The 26,576-nt window shown below is 42.3% G+C and overlaps 1 protein-coding gene and 1 non-coding gene across 3 annotated transcripts in view; both read left to right on the plus strand.

The window, feature by feature from the left end:
* Nucleotides 1-26,576, plus strand: part of srpx (sushi-repeat containing protein X-linked) — a 74,380-nt gene that overhangs the window by 13,870 nt on the left and 33,934 nt on the right. For both annotated transcript variants that reach the window (XR_013888676.1, XM_080203868.1), the window contains exons 2-4: nt 3,992-4,063; nt 20,614-20,805; nt 22,092-22,268. Coding sequence is in view for 1 of the 2 variants with exons in the window: in XM_080203868.1 (XP_080059994.1) it covers nt 3,992-4,063; nt 20,614-20,805; nt 22,092-22,268 (441 nt within the window). In the remaining variant the exon portion in view is untranslated. The remainder of the gene's footprint in view (nt 1-3,991; nt 4,064-20,613; nt 20,806-22,091; nt 22,269-26,576) is intronic.
* On the plus strand, nt 1,108-1,214 carry LOC145353576 (U6 spliceosomal RNA). Its single transcript, XR_013888745.1, has one exon. It is a non-coding gene; the product is annotated as a U6 spliceosomal RNA (small nuclear RNA).

Genomic DNA, 26,576 nt, shown 5'->3' on the forward strand with positions numbered 1-26,576 from the left:
TAGAACAAGGGGGCATAGCCTCAAAATAAGGTGAAGCAGATTTAGGACTGAATTGAGGAGGAACTTCTTCACAGAAAGGGTTGTGAATCTGAGGAAATCCCTGCCAGTGAAGCAGTTCAGACTACCTCATTGAATGTTTTTAAGGCAAGGATAGATACATTTTTGAACAGTAAAGGAATTAAGGGTTATGGTGAGTGGGTGGGTAAAAGGAGCTGAATCCACAAAAAGATCAGCCATGACCTTATTGAATGGCGGAGCAGGTTTGAGGGGCCAGATGGCCTACTCTGCTCTTAGTTACCCCTAATTTTTTTGGGCATGAGTTATGGTTCCTTCCAAATCCTGGAACTGTTCCTACTATGTTTTCTTCTGCTCCATGCACATATTTCACATCTGCTTTATCTAATACATTTTCAACCAAGATTGGATAATGCAGATTTTTGGCAACAGATACTAAAAATCATCATTTATAAAGTATTTAGAAGCATTAAAAAATCATTTCATGATTTCATCATTGATGAAGTATTCAGATACATTAAAAAATCATTTCATGATTGTGTATTTAATCCCTACATGAATTTCATTGCCAGTATGTTTTTTTTAAATACATGATTTATTTCTGCTGATTTTCTGTTAATTCTTTTAGGGCAGCATGGTGGCACAGTGTTGCCTGACAGTGCCAGGAACCCAAGTTTGATTCTGGCCTTGGGTGACTGTTTGTGTGGAGTTTGCACGTTCTCCCCGTGTCTGTATGGGTGCTCCAGTTTCCTCCCACTGTCCAAAAATGTGCATATTAAATGGATTGACCATGCTAAATTACCATTTAGTGTCCAAAGATGTGTGGATTAGATAGATTAGCCATGGTAAATTCTGGGAATGAAGGAATGTGGACCCGGGTAAGGTGCTCTTTCAGAGAGTCAGTGTGGACTTGGATGGGCTGTATGTCCTCCTCCTGCACTGTATAAATTCTAAAATTCTGAATCCTGAGAAAATATTCCAGTGTGGTACTGAGGGAAGGCTACATTGCTGAAGGTGCTATCTTTCGGATCAGGTGCTAAGCTGGTGCCTCAGCTCGCACTATTTTGAAGAGAGGAGAGAATTTTGTGTGATGTCCTTGCTTCGGCAGCACATATACTAAAATTGGAACAATACAGAGTAGATTTGCATGGCCCCTGTGCAAGCATGACACGCACGTTCGTGAAAAGTTCCATATTTCTGGCTGGTCCGATGGTAGAGGGTTATCATTGATATTTGCTTACAAAGTCAGTTACAGATTTCCTGGCCTGTACATATTCTTCAATGAAGATCACTTATAAGAAGTTATCTCATTGCTGTTTGTGGGATCTTACTATACCCAAATTGACTGCAGAGTTCCTACATTACAATGGCAACAGATATCAAAGCTATTTCATTGGCTCTAAAGCACTTTTGGGAAATTGTGATGTTGTGAAAAGCACTGGACAAATACAAGTCTTTCTTTTCGGTTGGCACAGTGCAATCCATACTAAATTACTCAGGGAAAGCTTGGATGACAATTATTTGATTCCCAGAATTCTAATCCTTTGCGGGTCAGGTTTATAAGTAATAAACCATCTATCACTGACTTTTAAGAATAAAGTGGATCTCCAGGCCTTGCTGAACTTATAAACAATTTGTAGTTAAATAACACAGTAAAATACTTACACAGAAGCACTATCAAACAAAATATGTCACTGAGTTACAGATGGTGATGTTAGATCAGACGATCAAAATCTTGGTCAGAGAAGTAGGTCTTAAGGAATGTTTAAAAGGAGGAGAGAGAGGTTAGAGATGCAGAAAAGCCAGAATTGGAGAAGTGGCGATAACTGTGGAGCTGGCAGTTACAGACATAGAGAGAAATGAGGCTATGGGAGGATTTGAAAACAGATGAGAATTTTAAAATGCACACTAGGTAGTATTCTGTGCTGAGTAAAACTGTCTCTTTAATGCTGTTAAATAAACACTGGAAAAGTACAAAGTTCAAGTGCTTCCTGAGCATCAGAAAGGCGTGCGGCTTCTGAGAAATAAGAATAAAATCGGCAAGAAGAAAGGAACAAGTTATACCATTTAGGTCCTCAAGCCAGTTCCAACATTCAGTAAGATCATGGCTAATCTGTGACCAAACGCTTCATACCTGCCTTCATCCTTTGTCTCTTACTACCTTTAGTTGGCACAAATCTATCAATCTCAGATTTAAAATTGACAATTTATCTGGCATTGATTTCCATTTGCAGTAGAGTTTCAAACTTCCCTCAACTTTTTGGCCTGAATTTTCAAGGTGGTGAGCGCTCGGCACATTCTCATTTATTAAGCTGTAGTCAGAGTATCACTTCTCTTGCTGCTCCTGCATCTCTGTCTCCAGGGTTCTCCAAGGATCGGTCCATGGGCCTCTGCTATTTCTCATGTGTGCACCAATCCTTAGCAACATCATTCAAAAGTGCACTGTTAGTTTTCACAGGTAGGCAGATGACACCTAGCTTTCCCTTACCACCACCTCTCTAAAACTCCCTCGCTGTTTCTAAATGATCAGATTGCTTGGCTGACATTCTGTACTGCTGATCAAAAATTTCCTTCAATTAATTATTGTGTAGACCAGTGCTACTGTCTGCAGTTCCTGCTGTAAGCTCCTCCCTGGCAACTGTCTGAGACTGAAACTGACTTTTTACAACCATGGTGTCATAGTTTAACCTGAGATGTGATTTCAGCCACGTATTTGTGCTATCTGTAAGACCACCAATTTCCACCTAACCTTGTTCCTGCTTATCTGCTGCTTTGATACCTCTAGACTTAACTATTACAAAGTACTCCTCACCAGCCTCCCACACTCCATTTTCCGTAAACTTGAAATCAACAAACTCTGCTGCCTATATCTTAAGATGCACCAAGTCCCATTCACTCAACTGTCCTGTGCTTGCTAATCTACATTGACTTCTGGTTAAGCAACTTTAACATGTTCACCCTTATTTTCAGCCCCTCCATGGCTCCACCCCCACTATTGATTTCCCCCAATTCCACAACCCTCTGAGATATCTGCACTTGTCTAGTTCTTAAGCATCCTGATTTTGATGGTTTTGCCTGGGCCTTAAGCTTTGGAGTTCCTTCTTGAAACCTCTCTATCTTTCTTACCTCCTTTAAGATGCTGTTTCAAGCTCTTTTTATCAAGTTTATGGCCATCATATTGATTTTTTTTTAGAATTGTTTATCGAATGTTGGTGTGACTGGTGAAGCAGCATTTATTGCAATCCCTAGTTGCCCATCAGAAGGTGGTGGTGAGCTGCTGCCTTGAACTGCTGCTGTCCCTCCTACCCTTGAGGGCGGCATGGTAGCACAGTGGTTAGCACTGCTGCCTCACAGTGCCGGGTTTGATTCCCAGCTTGGATCACTGTTTGTGTGGAGTCTACATGTTATCCCTGTATCTGTGTGGGTTTCCTCTGGGTGCTCCAATTTCCTTCAACATTTTGAAAGATGTGCAGATTAGGTGCTTTGGCCATGACTAAATTCTCCCTTCGTGTACCTGAACAGGTGCCTGAGTGTGGTTACTGGGGAACTTCCACAGTAACTTCATTGCAATGTTAATATAGGCCTACTTGTGACAATAATAAAACAAACTTAAATTTAAATAAACATATAAACTTAAACACCTACAGTACTGTTCAGGAAGGAATTCAGGATGTTGCCCCAGCAGAGTGAAGGAACTGTTATCTATTCCCAAGTCCGGATGATGAATGACTTGGAAGGAACCTCCAGGTGGTGGTGTCCCCAGGCATCTACTGCTATTGTCATTCTAAATGGTGGTGGTCATAGGTTTGGAGGATGCTGCTGAAGGAACCTTGCTGAGTTCCTGCAGTGGGATACCCTGAGGACATGAAAAGGGTTTTATAAATGCGCATTCATTCATTCATTTATGCTTACAATTATGCATACTATTGCTAATGAAATTGTTTTGTCCAGTTTTAGTTTCTGTTTTGTGTTGTAGGATCGGGATATGGCCCATTAGAAGATGATGAAGATGCAAATGCAAATGAAGCACGTTACGCTAGATATGAAGGTGAATGGTTTATTCACATGTTAATAAATAACTTGAAAGGAATTAAGTCCTTTTCAGTTCACAGCAATCATACTGGCTCTAAGCTGCATTGACTGACTTGAATTTGGCTGAAAAGCTCATCAAATTTCTCTCAACTTAGTAATGAGAGTTCTGTCTAATGCCATGTCATTGACATCTAATGATGTGGAGTTGCTGGCGTTGGACTGGGGTATATACAGTAAGAAGTCTCACCATGGTTGGAACCATTATTTTGTAAATTGAGTTTGTGTCTTTATATGCCCTGTGTGTGAACAGAACTCCCACTCACCTGACAAAGGAGCAGCATTCCGAAAGCTAGTGGCTTTTGCTACCAAATAAACCTGTTGGACTTTAACCTGATGTTATGAGACTTCTTATTGTATTGACATCTAATATTCAGCTTGCTTTCTTGTAGTCAGTTAACTATGAAACATGAGATGTTTTAGAAATCACAACTCTTACCCTCCCCTCTAACAAAAACTTGTACTTTAATGTGGTGTGATAGCTCAGGCTTGTTAGCAGTGTCAGCTGGAAGCTTTGCTTAACAACTAAACCAATGGGAGAAATGTAGATCTGAGATGTATTTATTCATTATTGCCAAAAATGAATTGGATCCACATCAAACAAAACAGCATAAATAGGGCCTATTAGCCAGCCCAGTTGGTGATTAGAATAGCATTGTTGAACTAGGAATATTATGACCTCTCCTGTATGGAGATATTACAATGAAAATTGGTTGATGGAGTAAATAATTGTGACGTACCTGTTGAGACCAAATTAAGGTAGCACAGTTTCATGTCATGAAGCCAGATTAGAACATTGTAGGGATTTGGACTCATTGTAAACCCCAGGGTAAGAGAGTTCTTGTCGCGGAATAACAATATTGGCAAAAAGAGGAATCACTAATTTAGAAAGCAAACTAACAAGATTTATTGGACAGTAAAAATTGATTCTTAACATTTTGTCAATTAAAGTATAGCACAATATTTAAATTCAATGTGTGATGGTCTGTCTTTCTAGTGGATCCCAGGACTTTTCTTGGTTTCTTTAACCCAGTCTCCTCTTCCACAACATCCTCCAAGATTTTCAATTAGCCAACTTAACTTGAACACACAGATTGAAGACTTCATTCCGAGTGGATCCTTTTCCAACCCACAGCTTCCAGTCCACTTTAACTGCTGAAGTTACACACTTCATAACTGCCTGCTGAATGTTCTCTTTCTCTCTGGTGGAAACAGCTTTCTAACGAAGGCTGTGGCTGTCCCAAAATGACTGAGACTGTTCTTTACTACTAATTTTCCCAAGCTAGACTGAACAATTCCTCAGTAACTAAGTGGTTACATGTTGTCCATTTAGTCTCTCTTAAACCAATTACTTTTGCCCTGGAAATCCTGTCTGTATTGGATCCATTGATTTCGAATACTGGATTCTTATAGCAATCCGAAGCCCTGTGACAGTTACTTTAAGAACGTAAGAACGTAAGAAATAGGAGCAGGAGTAGGCCATCTAGCCCCTCGAGCCTGCCCCGCCATTCAATAAGATCATGGCTGATCTGTCGTGGCTCAGTTCTACATTCCTGCCCTCTCCCCATAACCCTTAATCCCCTTGCCTATCAAAAACCTATCAACCTGCATCTTAAAAATATTGAGCGAGGCAGCCTCCACCCCTTCAACGGGCAGAGAATTCCAGAGATTCACCACCCTTTGAGTGAAGAAGTTCCTCCTCAACTCCGTTCTAAACCGCCCCCCCTTTATCTTGAGGCTGTGCCCTCTAGTCCTACTGTCCTTTCTGAGCGGGAAGAGCCTCTCCACCTCTATCCTATCCATCCCATTCAACATCTTATACGTCTCAATGAGATCTCCCCTCATTCTTCTAAACTCTAACAAGTACAAGCCTAGTTATTCAGCCTCTCCTCATAGTTCAACCCCCTCAACTCCGGAATCAGCCTAGTAAACCTCCTCTGCACTCCCTCCAAGGCCAAAATATCCTTGCGTAAGTGCGGTGACCAAAACTGCACACAGTACTCCAGCTGCGGCCTCACCAGTGCCCTATACAGCTGCAGCAAGACCTCCCTACTTTTATATTCAATCCCCCTCGCTATGAAGGCCAGCATCCCATTCGCCTTCCTGACCACCTGCTGCACCTGCAGGCTGGGTTTTTGCGACTCATGCACAAGGACCCCGAGGTCCCTCTGCACCGTCGCATGCTGCAGTTTTTCGCCACGTAAATAATAGTCCTTCCTACCATTATTCCTACCAAAGTGGACAACCTCACGTTTGCCAACATTAAATTCCATTTGCCAGTTCCTGGCCCATTCGCCCAGCCTATCTAGATCCTTCTGCAGACTCTCCACACCCTCCGCACAGTTTGCTGTTCCACCAATCTTGGTGTCATCAGCAAATTTCGACACCATACACTCGGTTCCCTCCTCCAGATCATCTATATAAATGGTAAATAGCTGAGGCCCCAGCACCGACCCCTGGGGCACTCCACTAGTCACCAACCGCCAATCCGAATAGCACCCATTGACACCCACTCTCTGCCTCTTATTTGACAGCCAATCCCCTATCCACACTAACACCCTACCCCCAACTCCATGCCCCCTTACCTTCTGCAATAACCTCTTGTGAGGCACCTTGTCAAACGCCTTCTGAAAATCAAGACAGACCACATCCACCGGCTCTCCTCTATCCACTGCCCTAGACACATCCTCATAGAACTCCAATAAACTCGTCAGACACGACTTCCCCTTAACGAAACCGTGCTGCGTCTGCTCTACCAAACAATTCTCCTCAAGATGCCTCGCTATTTTCTCCTTGATCATGGATTCTAACATTTTACCTACAACAGACGTTAAACTAACCGGCCTATAATTCCCTGCCTTTTGCCTGCCACCCTTCTTAAACAACGGCGTAACATTAGCCGTTTTCCAGTCTTCTGGCACTTCCCCGGAATCCAGCGACGTTCGGAAAATACATTACTTTTACTTTTACTTTAGTCACCAACTAAGCGTAATATTGTGAAGCCCCTCAGCCCATGACAAATACCCATCGACTGGCAATGTCTTGTGCAAATATTAACTTCCTGGCAAGTACCCTACTCCTGACAAGTGCTCTCCCTGCAAGAGCCCTGCTCTTAACTCTCTCTCCGTATGAATGCTCCAACCCCTCCCCAGCAAGGGTGTTGTGACATACGTGAACCCTTGGCAAATGCAAAGACCTTAGTGATGCTTTGCCGCATTTAACCCAAGCACATGCACTTCGGTCAATACAACAAATGACCTCTAACCCAATATTTACAACTCTTTACTAGTGGGAAGAGTGCCCTAAGCATCCCCATGATAATTCAACTTATCTGTTATATCTTAACCAGAGGTCCTTGAAACATTCTGATTCCAAGGCCATTCTTTTAGCTAATCAGCTTTCCCTCCTCCAGATCATCTATATAAATGGTAAATAGCTGAGGCCCCAGCACCGACCCCTGGGGCACTCCACTAGTCACCAACCGCCAATCCGAATAGCACCCATTAACCCCCACTCTCTGCTTCCTATTTGACAACCAATCCTCTATCCACGCTAACACCCTACCCCTAACTCCATGCCCCCTTACCTTCTGCAATAACCTCTTGTGAGGCACCTTGTCAAACGCCTTCTGAAAATCAAGAAAGACCACATCCACCGGCTCTCCTCTAACCACCGCCCTAGACACATCCTCATAGAACTCCAATAAATTTGTCAGACACGACTTCCCCTTAACGAAACCGTGCTGCGTCTGCTCTATCAAGCAATTCCCCTCAAGATACCTCGCTATTTCCTCCTTGATGACGGATTCTAACATTTTTCCTACAACAGACGTTAAACTAACTGGCCTATAATTCCTTGCCTTTTGCCTGCCACCCTTCTTAAACAATGGCATAACATTAGCCGTTTTCCAGTCTTCCGGCACTTCCCCGGAATCCAGCGACGTTTGGAAAATAACCACCAAGGCATCCACTATCACCTCCGCCATTTCTTTCAGAACCCTTGGATGCATTCCATCCGGTCCTGGGGACTTGTCCACAATCAGTCCCTCCAGTCTGTCGAGCACCGCCTCGCTAGTAACAATAATGTCATTGAGACCCTCCTGTCCTACCACCTTTCCATCGCTAACACCCGGCAAATTATTCACGTCCTCCTCCGTGAAGACCGAAACAAAAAAGTTATTCAAGGCCTCAGCCATTTCCCCATCCCCTACCATTAAGCCCCCCCTCTCATCCTCTAAGGGTCCAACGTTCACCCTAGCCAGCCTCTTCCTTTTTATATATTTATAAAAACTCTTGTTATCCTTTTTTATATTAAGCGCTAGCCCAGCTTCATAGTTTCTCCTACCCTTCTTTATCAACTTCTTTGTCAATCTTTGTTGACATTTAAACCTCTCCCAATCCTCTTCTTGCCCACTACTCTTAGCTACTCTAAACACCTCCGCTTTTAATTTAACACTTTCCTTCACCTCCTTCGTTGTCCACAGCTTATTACCTCTCCTCCTACGGTCCTTTTTAACCATCGGAATAAATTTCTGCTGAGCACCAAGAAAGATCTCCTTAAAGATCCTCCACTGCTCCTCAGCAGACCTACCTTCCAATGCGCTCCCCCAGTCAACATTCGCCAATTCTTCTCTCATCCTACCGTACTCCCCTCTGTTCAAACAAAGGACGCATGTCCGGGAACCCACTTTCTCCTCCATCTGCACCAGAAACTCCACCATACAATGATCACTCTCCCCAAGAGGATCCTTCACCACAAGGTCCCTAATTCTACCCACCTCATTACATAGCACCAGATCCAAGATAGCTCGCTCCCTCGTCGGCTCCAACACACACTGTTCAAGGAAACTCTCCCAGCAGCATTCCAAGAACTCCTCCTCGAGCCCACCATGTCCAACATGGGTCGACCAATCAATATGTAGATTGAAATCCCCCATAATTATGGCTGTTCCATTCCTGCACGCCGCACTTATTTGCACGTTAACAGCCCGCCCCACCTCCAGATCATTATTCGGGGGCCTATAGACGACACCCACCAGCGTCTTCCTCCCGTTGCTGTTCCTAATCTCCACCCACAACGATTCCACTTTCTGCCCTTTGGTTCCTATATCATCCCTTGCCACCACCCTGATACTATCCTTAATCAGCAGAGCTACGCCCCCCCCCCTTTTTCCTCCCGCCTATCCTTCCTAAACACTTGGAGGCTGCCTCGCTAAATATTTTTAAGATGCGGGTTGATGGGTTTTTGATAAGGGAGGGGATTAAGGGTTATGGGGAGAGGGCGGGAATGTGTAACTGAGCCACGACAGATCAGCCATGATCTTATTGAATGGCGGGGCAGGCTCGAAGGGCTAGATGGCCTACTCCTGCTCCTATTTCTTATGTTCTTATGTGTCCCTTCAAACTGCTAAACTATAACTTTGACTGGGGGCCTGGATGATCTAGTCCTCAAGCCAACTTCCTGGCCAGCATTGTAGCTTCTTCTTCTCTTTGTTAAGTTAGACTCGCTGGAGCCCAAATGTGCAAATATGTCCCAGCCATAACTTCAGTTCACTCCCCACATGAGCCTTGTATTCTTTCTTAAAGCTACATCACGGTATTTGATACTTAGCGATGCCGCTTGAAACTTTGATTTGATGTATAGCCCAAAATTCACAAATCATTCCACTTCATCACTACACAGTATAATTTGATAATTTAAGCCATAAATGCACCAACAAGGTGAAGTTTAACAGTACGCACTGACAAATGAAGGTAATTTTACAACATAAAGCTCATTAAAAATTAAATCTCCAACATGGAACTCTCGTATCTGAGTAGTATTGTTAGCTACATAAATCATTTTACACATCAGCTAAACACAGAATAAGAAAAAGTTATTTATTTATTTTAAAAGGAACACTTATAAAATTGACTGGAACAGTAAACAGCATTAATACTATAATATATAAGAATGCATAGAGATATCCTTAAAATAGATTTTAAAAAGTTAGTTGCCAATGTCAAATCATTGAATACTCCTTTTTCAAAAAAGGTCTGTTTGGGATGGCCTCCATAATTCGGTGACACAGATATCTGATCATAAATAATGCACTGTAGGCGTTATAGTTATTGAAATTACATGAAATTGAGAGGTATAATAGTCAACTGACATCTAAGGTATCTGTGCGTGTTAAAACAATTACTCCTGATTTGGGTAAAATCGGAATTTGCCATTTAGATAACTGGATATGAAGATAGGCAGGTAATTTTGTGCATAAATTGCCAGTATGATTGTTTAAACATTGCTTTTTTAAAAATGTGATGTTTTAACACCTGATAGCTGTGATCGATTGTAGTATGACCATTCAATCATTATATGATTATAGCATGACCATTCAATTAATAAAGTGATTAATTTGTCTGGCAGCTTTATGAATGCAAGCATGAATTAATGTCAAATTACCAATGAAGTGTATTTTGGAATGTAGTTTAATCCTTGGAAGTCAGGATTTTAAGGGATAAGCGGCATTTTGGATATGGCATTACATTCTGAAATAGCTATTTGTAATGTTGACAAAACAGATATGCTTTCTTTAAGAAACAAAATGAAGTATTTTGTAAATATACCAAGCTTAATCTGGTAGTACCAGTTGAGCTAATTAATGCACACCTCCACATGGTTTCTTGCCATGTAGCTTAGCAGTTTGACATGCATGCTGTTGCTTAAGTTTCATTTGCTTATGCTAGATTGTTGTATTTTGCATCCAAATCTCATGTAAAAATAAACCTCAGATATGAGTTGCATCTGATCAGGGACATCAGCCTCCTTTTGGTAATATTGGTATCAAATCAATGATTTTTTTTTTCCACCTCACAGCTAGAAAAAAGATCAATTTTGAGCGTTAAATCATCAAAATGTCTTCACAGTAAATCATGTGGCATCTGAATTAATGAAGATTTGTTTGAAGAGAGAGAACAAGGAAACAATTCACATTTTATAGGACAGGGAGTGCAAATGATGATCCTCTAGGATATGGGAACAATTGATTGAGTCAGTAATAGTTGTGTGAAGCTTACTTTAATCATACGTGGATTTGCACAATATTATTATGCATCTTTCATTTCATTCTACATATTGAAAGCAGTGGTACATTCATTGCATGCAGAGATATAATTAAAGCAATGAATATTGGATTAAACAGATGGTTTCTTCCAATGGTGACTCTTAAAAATCTGAGTGAGGTATTGGCTCAGAATTTGCTAGAGCTAGTCATTTTGAATTGAATGATGTGATTTATGGGTGGCTCGGTAGCACAGTGGTTAGCACGGCTGCTTCACAGTGCCAGGGATCCCGGTTCAAATCCCGGCTTGGGTCACTGTCTGTAAGGAGTGTGCGCATTCTCCCTGTGTCTGCGTGGGTTTCCTCTGGGTGCTCCAGTTTCCTCCCACAGTCTGAAAAACGTGCAGTTTAGGTGCATTGGCCGTGCTAAATTCTCACTCACTGTATCCAAACAGGTGCCGGAGTGTGGCAACTGGGGGATTTTCACAGTAACTTCATTGCAGTGTTAATGTAAGCCTGGTTGTGACTAATAAATAAACTTTGCTATACTTTTTAGTTTTTTTCTCCCCCTCATCTTTCAGCCTCGATTAGTATGCCAAAATTGCTGGAAGTTGAAAATTGATAACTCTGCGACTGTGGTGAACAATAGGACCGAGAGTCTAGCTCCATAACCAATTAAATTTAAGCAACAAAGAGGAAACAGAGAAGGAAATGGGGATGAATCAGAGCCAAGTTAGATTCAGAAAGAGAAATAAAATGAAGGAAAGACAGATTGGATTGAGATAGAGAAAATGAAAGAAGAATTTCACGGCCCTCTGAGAACCACCTGCAGAAATGAGACTCCGCCTGGGATTGACCATTCTGGCCTTACAAGGTCAAACGGCATTGCAGGAACCATTTATGTCATGAGAGAGAAAAACAGTTGTAGCTTTCAGCATCAGCAGTAAGTTTAATTTGTAATTATGGAGCAAATCTAGTATTTTCTGTAACACGTGGGTAGATTAACAATGAGATCTGTATTTCTGTAAGGCTAACTTTGGAACAGATCATCCAGCAATTTGTGGCATTGCACAAATGATCTCTTTCTTGCTGCAAATTACATGATTTTTAACAACCCAGTAATGGTATCAGCTATTGTAATTTTATCAGCAATCAACCCATTAAGTAAAGAAGACAGCATGGGGTATGAAAAACATGTGTTCTTTTCAGTGAAGTGGCATGAGTAATCATTGAAAGTGCAGTGCAGTGCAGTTATGAATCAATTTAGTTCCATTTCTTTGCAAGAAGAACCATGCTTTTATGGTGCCATACCTCGAAGTTAGGTTATCACACCTTTTACATATTAGTTAATTATTTTTGTCTTTCATGTTCATCGTATTAGCGTAAAATTCTGACATAACAGTAATTTTCTTACAATCATTGCAAAAATAGGTTTTCATAGTTAAGTAACTTCACATTTGTGAAACACTGCATACATTGTTTAGGATGAAATTCAACATAAGGAACACCATTCAGTGTTAGAATTTAGCTTGTCATGTAGTGGAATAAGACAGCTGCAAGTAAATTATTAACCATGTGTATACCCTGTATTGAAAATCTGAGTTCTTAGCAACAATAACCTGATTTTTGATTGTCACTCTTAAATAACGAAATGACCCATGTTGCATAGATATAGGAATACTGAACTGGGAAGGGAAAGATTGGGAGGATTGTCTGAAAGCATGATTGGAGGAATGGAACTTCGAAAATGTGTGAAAAAGTGAAGAGACTGAGAAGGGAATTTCAGAGAATGGGATTGAAACAGATGGGATGAAACTCTTTTGATTATGGGATGTAAGTGTTTATAGAGGTGGATGTAGCTTAGGTTTACTTGGGCATAGGACATAGGCCTGGGGAACAGATATATTTGCCCTCCATTTAGCACCTGTAAAAGGGACACAACAGGATCTAATTTCTGCCCCAGTTCATGGCCCAGATTTTCACCATGAAGGGAGCCCCTTCATCGTGGCAAAAATAGCAGTATCTCCTGAAAACACTAAATCCTGTGCTTGAACATGGCATTTCCGATTATTGCTGGGATGGGAATAGGAATGGGGTTTGTTTTGCTCATTTACGTTTGATGGTGGCCATTAGCTATCTCCATTCTTGATGGATTTTGGAGGCTGAGGAATATGGATCCTGATGCATCCAAATTCGAGCCGGTAAGAGCAGGTCTGAACTTGATACATTTCTTTGGATTGCCAGGTGACCTCTTTGGAGAGATAGGGTACCCTTGTGGAATTTGCCTGATAATTTTATTCACAGCCCCAGAAGTAGCACAAAACAAATTTCAACTGTCTTCCTCACACTGAAGGAGCGTTGGGTGGGATTCTTGATCTTGTAGAGCAATTAGTTTTTGTCCCTGCTGACTTGGGTGGCAAGAAGTGCTATGTGCTGGAGAAGTATGTGTAGTGCTACATGCAAAGGGACATTGTACAAGGGTGCCACATCCATCTTCATAGAGGCTGTGAAAACCAGCTGCTGGAGTTCACAGGGAGGTCAGCAGGAAGAGGCTGCTGCCGCACATGAGAAAGGAGAAAGAAGAAACACAAGACAACTAGCTATTACGCGGAGGAAGGGTACAGACCTGATGAAGGATCATAGAATCACAATCTACAGTGCAGGGGCAAGCCACTTAGCCCATCGAGCCTGCACCAACAGCAATCCCACCCAGGTCCTATCCCCATAACCCAATATATTTGCCCTCCTAATCCCCCTGACACTATGGGGCAATTTATTATGGCCAATCAACCTAACCCACACATTGTTGGATTGTAGGAGGAAACCCACACAGGCATGGGGTGAATGTGCAAACTCCCCACAGACAGTAATCCAAGGCCGCAATCTAACCCGGGTCCCTGGCACTGAGAGGCAGCAGTGCTAACCACTGTGCCATTGTGCCGCCCAAGGACATCCTAGCTCAACATGAGGGAAAACCAATGGCTAAGCTGTGAAGTGGTGACAGACGTTTGTCGCATTGTTCAGCAACATTAGCCACAATTCATTGACCCTCCGTGCCAGTGGCTGTGAAGGTCATAGAATCATAGAAATCTACAGTGTAGAAAGAGGCCCTTCGGCCCATTGAGTCTGCACCGAACACAATCCCACCCAGGCCCTACCCACTAATCCCTCTAACCTACGCATCCCTGGACACTAAGGGGCAATTTTTTAGCATGGCCAATCAACCTAACCCGCACATCTTTGGACTGTGGGAGGAAACCGGGGTACCCGGAGGAAACCCATGCAGACACGAGAATGTGCAAACTTCACACAGACAATGATCCGAGCCAGGAATCGAGCCCAGGACCCTGGAGCTGTGAAGCAGCAGCGCTAACCACTGCGCTACTGTGCTGCCCAATTGCTATCAACTTCTATGCCTTAGAATCTTTCTGGGGATCATCAGGTGACCAGTTTAGTATCTCCCATTCAGGTTGTAACTAATGCCCTGCTTACTCATTTCGGGGATCACACTAATTTCTCTATTGATTTGGTCACTCAGACACAGAGAACTGTGCCCAGTTGACTTCTGCTGCTATTGATTACACCCATGAAGCCATAAAGGCCCCAAATCAACATGTGGAAGCCTTTCCCAACCAGATGTCCTTCCACTCACTGGGCAGAATCTTTCAATAGTTCATTAGAATGTTGGTTTCAACAAGAAAACCTGCATGCAGCTCACCAGCTGTGTAGTCGAGTTTTCTCTGCAGGTTCTCTGCTAATTTGAGTTAGCATTAGGCCAACCCCCTTGCCCCCTGCAAGCATTGGGATGCCCTCCCTCCCCTGCTGACAAGTGGTGAGGTGACCCCACAAGCACTGAGTTATCTCCTACTTCCCACGCACAAGCATTAGGGTGACTCCACCCCCCCCCCCCCCCCCCACACACACACACACACACACACACGCACACACACACTTGCATGGGGTGACCCTCACCTGACACACTGACACGGGAGCAACCTCCTATTCCCCACTAGCATTGGGGTGATCCTTGGTGGGTCAGCCATGTCAGTGGCAGTGTCAGGCATGTCCCTCCCTCCTATGGGGATATATTTACCTTTGCGTCCCCAGTGGTTTCCCCTTAAACGCTTCAAGTTTTCAAAAACCTATTGTAAAGTCAGTGAGCTGTGAATATTCAGTGAGCATAATTGTAGGGAAGCCCTTTAATTAGATTTAAATTTATTATAATTTATTGAAATAGGGCAGGGACCCCGTAACCCCACACATTTACCCCATTACTTCCCCTAACCTACATATCTTGGGGCACTAAGGGACAATTTAGCATGGACAATCCACCTAACCTGTACATTTTTGGACTGCGGAAGAAAACCAGAGAACCCTAACACGATGGGAGGGTGCAGACTGCACACAATTTCTCAAGGCTGGAATCAGACCCAAGTCCTGGCGCTATGAGGCAGCAATGCTAACCACTACTCCACCCAATAACAAAAATGACAATTCTCCCATAGGGAAGCCCATAATGGGCCAACTGACCAGCGTCAGCTAAGAGTTGAACAATATTTAGAGTCTAGCTTCTTAGTAAGGAGAGCCAAATATCTACTCGGTTTATTTACAAACTTATAGTTTTTGTTTGGCAAACTTTGTACCCCTTTCAGAATGTTGAGTCATCAAGGAGTTCCATATATTCGGATTGCATTAGTTTCTTTCAGCATACTCCCTCTAAGTCTTAGCCAATGTTGCTTCAAGTTGGTGATGTTGCTCCAGGTTTTTTTTACATTGGTTATATATGAAATGACCAAACCCCTTACAAGATCCTCACTGGTTTCACTTATGATTGAGGGACTTATTTCAGAGAGAGAATTGATTGAGTAAAGAGATCAAATCTGGCCTTCAAGTATGAGATAAACTTATGATCCTTAAGCGGAGATACATGAAGGGGAGGCAATGGCCTAGAGGTATTATTGCTAGTTTATAAATCCAGAAACTCAACTACTGTTCTGGGGACCCAGGTTCAAATCCCACCCATGGCAACTGGTGGAGCTCAAATTTAATTTTAAAAATCTGGAATTAAGAATCTACTGATGACTGTGAAACTATTGTCAATTGTTGGAAAAACCCATCTGATTCGCTGATGTCCTTTTGGGAAGGAAATCTGTTGTCCTTATCTGGTCTGGCCTACATGTGGCTCCAGATCCACAGCAGTGTGGTTGACTCCCAACTGTCCTCCAAGGCAACTAGGGATGGACAGTAAGTACTGGCAAGTCAATGAAACCCATGTCCCATGAATGAATGAAAAAAAAATTAAATCTCCAAGATCTAGGCCAAAAATAATTTCCCTTGAATAAAAATTCCAGGATGACAGGACTATGATCTGAGATCACAATACTACTTATGGAGCAGGAGACCACTGAGTGTAATGTTGTTTTAGGTTTAAAAAATAATCAATTCTAGTATTACATTGGTGGGGAGCGGAAGAGAAGGTGAACTCTTTGGCCGAACTCTACCACCTTGCCCACCAGAGAATCGGCACAAGCAAGGGTCCGACAACGGAAATCTCCGTTGAACTCGGGTGGGAATTTTTGATCTCGCCCAAGTGAGGCCATAAAATCCTTCCAAAGTATCTTTAGGCAGCAGTGTCCTCTAAACATCCAAGTACCCCACTCCCTTGCGTACTAAGATTGCGTGCCTTGCATACCAAGGATGCATACCTTGCATACCCCACTTCCTTGCAGGGTTTCTATAGGGTAGGGTTTCTAAGATACCAATGCAAATGCCTTCGCCTGATGAGTGGGTGGATTCGTAGTTATGGGAATTTTATCCCTCAAAGGATTAAAATGACAGTTGAAGTCCCCACCTATGAAGGAATTTGCTAATTCAGCAAAATCCATAAAGATTTTAGTAACAAAATCAGGAGAATAATTTAGTGGGACAATAGACATTTAGTATGGAAATACTTCCCCCTTATCTTTCACACAGTTCTCCACTCTAAAGTACATATTCTTATTAGCTAAAATTGCAATCCCTCGACTACTTTGAGAATGACTCGAAGGTCACCTTCCCCACCCAATCACACTTCAAGTTCAAGTGCTGCTGGGTGAGTTTCCTGCAGCAAAGCTTTGTCAAATTCCTCCTTTTTAAGGAAAGACAAAATCTTTTTTCTTTTTAATAGTTTGATGCATCCCCCATACGTTCCAGGAGCAATGTTTCAAAGTAGCTCCTGCCTCTGCTTGTTCAGCCAAAGCGAGTATAAGATATTGACACAAAGCAAATGGCTTAACCGCCAAAGATTTCCCTGCCCTGTTAAGGCATGCATCAAAACTTGCTTCCCTCATCTTCAGCTATACCAAAGCACCTGTGACACATTATAAAGTCTTTTTCTAGAATGTGAGACTTACCTGCACCCTTGCAGGAACGAATAGAAGAGTGAAACCATTATCTCTAAGGGGGTTTTCTTCACCCGATGTGAAGTCCTGTACTGCCATACCCTCAAACCTTCTCTAATTACACCAAGGAAACTTTCTCATCAATAAAGAGGAGAGAAGATATGCCACAAACAGGGCAGACAAACATAAGAACATAAGAAATAGGAGCAGGAGTAGGCCAACTAGCCCTTTGAGCCTGCCCCGCCATTCAATAAGATCATGGCTGATCTGTCGTGGCTCAGTTCCACATTCCCGCCCTCTCCCCATAACCTTTAATCCCCTCTCTTATCAAAAACCCATCAACCCACGTCTTAAAAATATTTAGCGAGGCAGCCTCCACCACTTCAACGGGCAGAGAATTCCAGAGATTCACCACCCTTTGAGTGAAGAAGTTCTTCCTCAACTCCGTTCTAAACCGCCCCCGCCTTTATCTTGAGGCAGTGCCCCCTAGTCCTACTGTCCTTTCTGAGCGGGAAGAGTCTCTCCACCTCTATCCTATCCATCCCATTCATCATCTTATCTTATACGTCTCAATGAGACTGCCCTTTCTGCATTAAACCCCTCCTATTAAGACTTGAGCCACTCATCCAACTCCCAGCGTTGGTGTTACTGATGCTTATCATGATTGGAGCAAAGAAGGCCATAAAACATGTACCGCTGTTAAAAGCGTACAGATGCAAATAAAGCAGCCCTTGTGTTATACAATCTGCACAGCAAAATCCTTAACCAGAAGAGCAGGCTTAGGAATGTTTTCCATTAAGGATAAATGGAAGTCCCTGCCAATCTTAAGGATAGAAGCTCACTGTAGTGTTCAATTACTAGATCACCCCTGTCAGAATGATAAATACCATCACAGAATCAGGAAGGAGTTATAGTGACAATGACAGAGTACAGATTTTACAGTGAACTGCAGTCTGTTACAAATTATTGTCTTCCATGGAGTTCACAAAAGCCATGGCTTTAGCTGGATTATCAAACGTCCTTATAAACGTCACCCTCAGTATAGCAGGATACAGTAGAGTATTTGGTCTCCAATGACTTTCAGTCATCTTTTAACTTCATTGAAGCACTGGCATTGCTGTTGTGAAATTTTGAAACAAAGAGACCCTTGTTCCAATGTAGAGTAAGGCCCCATTAAGTCTTGCTGCCTCCAGTACTGTTTGGAGATACTTGAAGTTGTGAAGATATATAATTACGGGTCAGTGTCATTGTTTGTCTCTAAGCTTCAGAGTCAGGATATGATGTGCCCTTTCCAACTTGATGCTTCCAGCTTTTTGTTTCTAAATTAAGGAAATGTTATAACCAGCTCTCAAAATATTTAACCGGGAGCTTACCCTCAGATCCCTCTGGCGAACCAACAATCTAGAAATTTTTCCTCGGGCCTCAATTCTTTAGCTCATCAAGGAATTCTGACATACATGAGGCTGCTTTTCCAAGGATTGTAAGCGGGTCTGAACTAAGGAAGTTGCATTTTTGACTGCAACAATTTTCTCCTATGCTTCTTCATGCTTTTTGCCAGTATTCTGCAGTTCTTTAGTTTGAACTCTGGTATTTTGTACTAAAGACCAAGTTTCTCATCAATGACTTCAATAATATTAGCCGTCATCATTGTAATGCCTCCGAGAATGTTAGATGGAGAGCATGTTTGTTCACTAAGTCACCATATTGAGGGGTTGGCTCCACCCCAGTTATTTCTGACTGCTCTCCTTTTTCAATGATTTCTTAATATTTCTCGGCATTTTGTCACCAAAGTTTAACCAGAGATTTCCCAGGGATATAATGTGGTGTTCTCACTTCTGCTTTAGGTAAGTATGAGCTGTGTATGTGTGAAATATGCAAAGTTTAAGGGTTGAGTGGTGCCAGAGCTCATGGTTTAAACTAAGACATTAGTTAACTAGCACGTTCTGCAGGCGACGCACTGCACTGCAGCAGGCGACGGTGCAGAGGGACCTCGGGGTCCTTGTGCATGAGTCGCAAAAACCCAGCTTGCAGGTGCAGCAGGTGGTCAGGAAGGCGAATGGGATGCTGGCCTTCATAGCGAGGGGGATTGAATATAAAAGTAGGGAGGTCTTGCTGCAGCTGTATAGGGCATTGGTGAGGCCGCAGCTGGAGTACTGTGTGCAGTTTTGGGCGCCGCACCTGCGCAAGGATATTTTGGCCCTGGAGGGAGTGCAGAGGAGGTTTACTAGGCTGATACCGGAGTTGAGGGGATTGAGCTATGAGGAGAGGCTGAATAAACTAGGCTTGTACTCGTTAGAGTTTAGAAGAATGAGGGGAGATCTCATTGAGACGTATAAGATGATGAATGGGATGGATAGGATAGAGGTGGAGAGACTCTTCCCGCTCAAAAAAGACAGTAGGACTAGGGGGCACAGCCTCAAGATAAAGGGGAGGTGGTTTAGAACGGAGTTGAGGAGGAACTTCTTCACTCAAAGGGTGGTGAATCTCTGGAATTCTCTGCCCGTTGAAGTGGTGGAGGCTGCCTCGCTAAATATTTTTAAGAAGCGGGTTGATGGGTTCTTGATAAGAGAGGGGATTAAGGGTTATGGGGAGAGGGCGGGAAAGTGGAACTGAGCCACGACAGATCAGCCATGATCTTATTGAATGGCGGGGCAGGCTCGAAGGGCTAGATGGCCTACTCCTGCTCCTATTTCTTATGTTCTTATGTTCTCCATGGCAACATCTCTATCAATCGGACTTCAGTTGCCTACCAATCAGCACTCTCTTCTCATGAAGTATAAATTGTTGTTCTCCTTGCATTGGTCCAGATGAGTGCAAGATGGAAAACTTCAACAAAGTGTGTCTTTTTGCAGCAGTAGTTCTGTGCTACCAAATGACTGCTTGAACTGATTATCATTTAATTACAGACATTAACGACAGAATATATTTTGTTTAGCAGTGGGATTTGGGAATTGCTAACAATGTCTGTCTTTCCACAGTGAAATGGGCAGGATTAAACATGGCAAGCTGTCTGGAGTAGTAAGTATCGAGGGTAGATTTGAGCAATACAAGATGTTAGTGGTACATTTACTATTATTGCTGTTTACAGATATTCCCTGGTGCGCTCCTCTAAAGATCAAAAATGGTTATGTCCATTGCAGAACACCACACGGTGGATATTACAAAAATGTACAGGGAACAGCATGTGATATTTCTTGCCGAAAAGGATATGAAATTCATGGAGCTAGCCGTGTCCATTGCCTTTCCAACAAACGCTGGTCACAAACAGTTGCTTGCAGAGGTGGGTAATATCAGTTTGTTTGGAATGAGTGATGGTGAAATTTACAAGGTTTATTGACGTGGTATAATGCACAGAGTAGGTGAATAACTGAAACCAGTAGTATAGTGCATCCTGTTTATTACTATGAGAAAGGCAAAATATAACGAATGCTGGAATCTGAAGCAAAAACAAATGCTGGAAAATCTCAGCAGGTCTGACAGCATCTGTGGGGTGAGAATAGAGCCAACATTTTGAATCAGGATGAGCCTTTGTAGGAGCTGTGCTTTGCCTTGAGCTCTGATGAGGGGTCATCCAGACTTGAAAATCTGAGGACACATACCAACCGACTCAAGAACAGCTTCTTCCCTGCTGCCATCAGACTTTTGAATGGACCTGCCTCACACTAAGATAATCTTTCTCTACACCCTAGCTATGACTGAAGACTACATTCTGTGCTCTCTCCTTTCCTCCTTTATAAATGGTATGCTTTGTCTGCATAGCACCCAAGACACAATACTTCTCACTTACAAAACATCAGATTACTTTCTTTGTATTTCTTTCTGATTCATTCAGTGACTTATTTAATACCATAATAAATTCTTACGTTAAAACTTTGGAGAGGTTTGAGATGATACAATTTGAAATTCTGCACCTCAACAAGTCTGAAACACCAAAATGTTGAAATAAAATGAATTAAATCATTTTCTGTAAAAGTTTACACAACAACTAAAGAAATGAATGGAAATAAAATCCCAGCCATTGATACCCACGTTCTGTAAATGAAAGAATTAGAAAACACAGATATTGGAAATAAGAACAGAAAATGCTGGAAAATCTCAGCAGAATTGGCAGCATCTTACGAGAGAGAAACAGAGATAATGTCTTGAGTCTGAGGAAAAGTCATATGTATTTTGAAATGTTAACTCCATTTCTCCCTCCACGGATGCTGCCAGACGTGGTAACTCTTTCCAGCGTTATCTGTTTTTTTTATTTCAGATATCCAGCATCTGCAGTGTTTTGCTTTTGTTATGTAGATATTGGAAATTAGTGCTGTAATTGTTTTCTTTACATTTGGACCAGGAAGGTGAAAGGTGAAATAAAGCAATTTCAATGGGAAAGTGTACATGTTTGGACATGAATTAGGAGGGTCTGTGGACACACACAAAATAAACTCCTCGGGTGAGATACTGAAAGATTGCTGGCGCTGAGTGAACTATACTCTGGAACGAATTTGCCTTCAGGAGAGGAGAGGGAAAAAGATATCAGCTTAGTTTGTTCAACTAATTACAGTTATTTTTCTGCTCTAGAAATACGATGCCCTAAGTTTTCATTGCCACTTCATGGAGGTGCAAAGTGCTCAGATGGAGCATATTTTAACTCAAGGTGCGAGTTTTACTGTACACCCGGATACCGAGTCAAGGGACAGAAAAATGTGATTTGCATGCACAATAAAAGGTGGAGTGGAAAGGAACCATCTTGCCTTGGTAAGTCTTGTTCATAAAACACTTTAAAGTAGGCTAATCTGCTGTTTAACCAGTATAAAACTGTGTGAATGTTAGAAATACAATTTAAATTGCCTAATTTAAAAAGTGAAAACTATTACATTACAAATCTTGTGTATATGTGCACATCCTTAGAACAAATTTAACTTCCTGTTGACATTTTGTCACTTCTGTCATCATCTAGTATTCAAATTTCCATTGCAGTTATTTATAATGATTTCCCATGTAAACATATTATTTTGTTCCATTTTGCTTTACTCTCCTTTTAAAATTCTCGTTTTCTAATCCCCAATGTCAATTTCTCAGGGCTATCATCAATATTTCCTTACTTAGCCTCTGCATTGTAAGACTTCTCATCTTTTGTGATCTCATTCTCTGTCTCAACTTATCATGCCCTATATTTATTGCTCTCTTATCCTGCCTTAACATCTCCCTGTGTTTAAACATATTCTAGGTCACCTGCTCATGTACCACTTGTTGAGGGCTGACTACTCAAACTGTGCCACAGATAAGTCTGTTTGATCACTTGTATTCCCCCTCCACCCGCTATCCTCCCTTGGCTTCTCCTAACACCACATCCTTCTTTTTCACCCTTGGAAATACTCTCCCATCAGTCACTCACAATGATTTTAATTTGCAACTGTCCAGCCTTCAGCTGTCTTAAACCACAACATTTCTGCAGCTGCCAATCTGCTTAAGCACCTCTTCAGTTAGGACCTATTAAAAGCATTATACTCTTGCACCTTGCTTGATTTTCCTGGTATTGCCCTTATCTTCATTCTTTTAAGTCTGTTGGATGTAGACTTAAACATTTATGGTGGATAACTGGCCATTCATTGTCAATTTGCATCTGGTCCTGCTCTCTTCTGCCAAAGCTTGTCACAGGCAAAGATAAATCTGGCTACTTTTCTCCACTGCAAAGTATGTTCTTGAAACTGCTCCTCCTCCTTGCCCCCTTTCACCCTCGCCTCCAGTTGCCAGGAAAACAGTTTCGTCATTTAAGATTGAAACCAAATGTCCAGCTTTCCGATCGTTAACTGCTTCTATAAAATGCCTACACAGATACTAAAGACCAAATGACCACCTGTGCTATAGCAATTCTGTGATTCAGTGACTTATTCCTGGAACATTGCACTTTTGCCTTGACAGTTCATTTCCTGGCAGAAAATCTGATTTGAAGAGGTTAAAACATGAGGAACAAATAATAAGAACTCAGTAAAACACATAGCTGTGTTAACTCAATGCTGTTGCAATTACACAACTCTTCCCTGAGGCTTTTTACTCCCTGCTTGATAACTGCAAAGCTTAAAAAAAAAATCTTTTTATTGAGAAGCTTCCATCTCACTGAGGAGGTTTCAGGCTAACTATATTCAACAAACTGCTTTGAAAACTCTGCTCATATTTTTGAAAGCTGCAACAAATTCCCCCATAGCACCAGAAAGGGGGCATCAAAAAAAAAGTCAAGTCACTCTCTCTCCCAAGGTTACTGCTTCCTTTTGAAATATTCCAGTATACGGACCTGCATCTTCACTTAAAGTCTCAGTTCTTCTGGGGGAAATATCCTATCTGCGCAGCAAGTTTCGTTGAAATCCACCCACCAGTTTTTGAGATGTATTGTTCTCAAATAAAAACTATTTGTGAAACTATTCTGGACAAAAGAGAGAAAGGAGGAAAGAAGAAAGCCTTTCAGAAAATACTCAGACTTATGAAAATAAATGACGATGAATGATCATTTGGAAGAAAATATTTTTGTAAGAAATTAGAAGGTGAACCAATTGAGGCGGTAGACATCTTGAGTTTTATTTCAACTTTAATATCGATGAAGATCCCAAGGTGTTCCACAGCTGTGTAATAAGACAAAAGTTGATACTGAACCAGGAAGACAATATAGTGCCAGTGATGAAAAGCTTAGTTAAAAAGTAGATTTTAAGGCAGGTATTAAACATAGTGAGAATGTTGAAGTACTGTTAAGATTTAGAACCCAATTTTAACTCTCTCAGAATCCATTCGTTTAACACGAGAGTTAAAATTGGTCCCTTATGGAGGGAATTCAGAAATTTAGGACCCAAATGGTTTGTGGCATGGCTGCCAATTCTGTGGTGAAGGGGCTGTATGATGCACAGAAGACCAGGAATGTAGGCTTTATGGAGACTTTATGGAGACTTCTTGAGGGCTAAAGCCACGAAGGAAATTGAACACAAGGCTGAGAATTTTAAATAGGGGAATGTTGGGAGTCAGTGTAGGTCACTGATCTGGAGGAGGGAACCGAGTGTAGGGTGTCGAAATTTGCTGATGACACTAAGATTGGGGGAAAGGCAAATTGTGCGGAGGGTGGGGAGAGTCTGCAGAAGGATCTAGATAGGCTGGGCGAATGGGCCAGGAAATGGCAAATGGAATTTAATGTTGGCAAGTGTGAGGTGGTCCACTTTGGTAGGAAGAATGGTAGGAAGGACTATTACTTTCGTGGCGAAAAACTGCAGCAGGCGACGGTGCAGAGGGACCTCGGGGTCCTTGTGCATGAGTCGCAAAAACCCAGCCTGCAGGTGCAGCAGGTGGTCAGGAAGGCGAATGGGATGCTGGCCTTCATAGCAAGGGGGATTGAATATAAAAGTAGGGAGGTCTTGCTGCAGCTGTATAGGGCATTGGTGAGGCCGCAGCTGGAGTACTGTGTGCAGTTTTGGGCGCCGCACCTGCGCAAGGATATTTTGGCCCTGGAGGGAGTGCAGAGGAGGTTTACTAGGCTGATACCGGAGTTGAGGGGATTGAGCTATGAGGAGAGGCTGAATAAACTAGGCTTGTACTCGTTAGAGTTTAGAAGAATGAGGGGAGATCTCATTGAGACGTATAAGATGATGAATGGGATGGATAGGATAGAGGTGGAGAGACTCTTCCCGCTCAAAAAAGACAGTAGGACTAGGGGGCACAGCCTCAAGATAAAGGGGGGGAGGTTTAGAACGGAGTTGAGGAGGAACTTCTTCACTCAAAGGGTGGTGAATATCTGGAATTCTCTGCCCGTTGAAGTGGTGGAAGCTGCCTCGCTAAATATTTTTAAGAAGCGGGTTGATGGGTTTTTGATAAGAGAGGGGATTAAGGGTTATGGGGAGAGGGCGGGAAAGTGGAACTGAGCCACGACAGATCAGCCATGATCTTATTGAATGGCGGGGCAGGCTCGAAGGGCCAGATGGCCTACTCCTGCTCCTATTTCTTATGTTCTTATGTTCATAGAGAGAGGGGTGGGTGGGACTTAGGATATGGGCAGCAAAGGTTTGGGTGAGCGGAGGTTCATGGAAAATGTAAGGTTGGCGAGTAGAGCATTAAATAGTCAAGTCTAGAGGTGATAAAAGCATGGAGGAGGGCAATGTTTAAGGTATAAGTATGTAGTCTTTATGATGATGAGGATATGAAATTGGCAGCTTAGCCTTGGGTCAAATAGAATGTCAAGGCTGTGAACTGTCAACTTCAACTTTTTGTTCAAAGTTTGTGTTTTGATTTTGAAACAGCCCTTTTCCAGTTTGTTGTCCATAAAGAGAAAATAATTTATATGGCAGTACAGTAATACTTGTGTACCTTTTTGAAAAGGCTTCTCTATTACAATCCCTGGGTTAGGCTGCTCTTTAACTGGATATTAAGCAGAAGATGATACACTCTGGGACTATAGGTGATATGCAGTTTGGTTGTTCGGTCATGTGGAAAACTAGAGACAATATCTATTAGAAAAAATTGGGAGAGCTGGCTGTGCCTTCGCAGAAATACAATTGCCATCCATTGTGGCAAAGAAAGCCCAGTGCAACCACACATGATTACCATATGGTGGCAGTGTAGACATAGTTTATCTGGGACAATTTTCTGAATTCACTTGTTTTTGAAAATTGTTTAGTATTTGAGAGGAAATTCTATTATTTTTTGTTGAGATTGTACCAAGAAAGATAAAATGAATTGGTGACAGTTGAATAATGTTGAATTAATCAGGGGGAAAAAAAGAACAGTCTTTCATGAGCTGAGAAGAGGATGTATCTTTGAGAGAACTGCTGATAAAGTAAAATTTTATGATGAGTTCTTGTGGGTGGGCTAAGAAGGACTAGTCACAATGTCCACCTTGAGCCTCCCCTCCGAGTAAGCTGCTTTAAGGGCTGGACCTAGTAGCAGTATTGCAGGGAGCTGCAAGTGCTTATCCAGTGTTCACAGGCAGCAGGCTGATCCTAGGATGAGGTGGGAAGGGTGAGGTACTGAGCTGCTAGCAGACTTCCACGTGCTTGTAAGAGAAATGGAACTTCGCCTGGCTCTGCTGCC

The sequence above is a fragment of the Carcharhinus amblyrhynchos genome, chromosome 15 (assembly GCF_965287045.1).
Source record: "Carcharhinus amblyrhynchos chromosome 15, sCarAmb.v2.hapA, whole genome shotgun sequence".
NCBI lineage: Eukaryota > Metazoa > Chordata > Chondrichthyes > Carcharhiniformes > Carcharhinidae > Carcharhinus > Carcharhinus amblyrhynchos.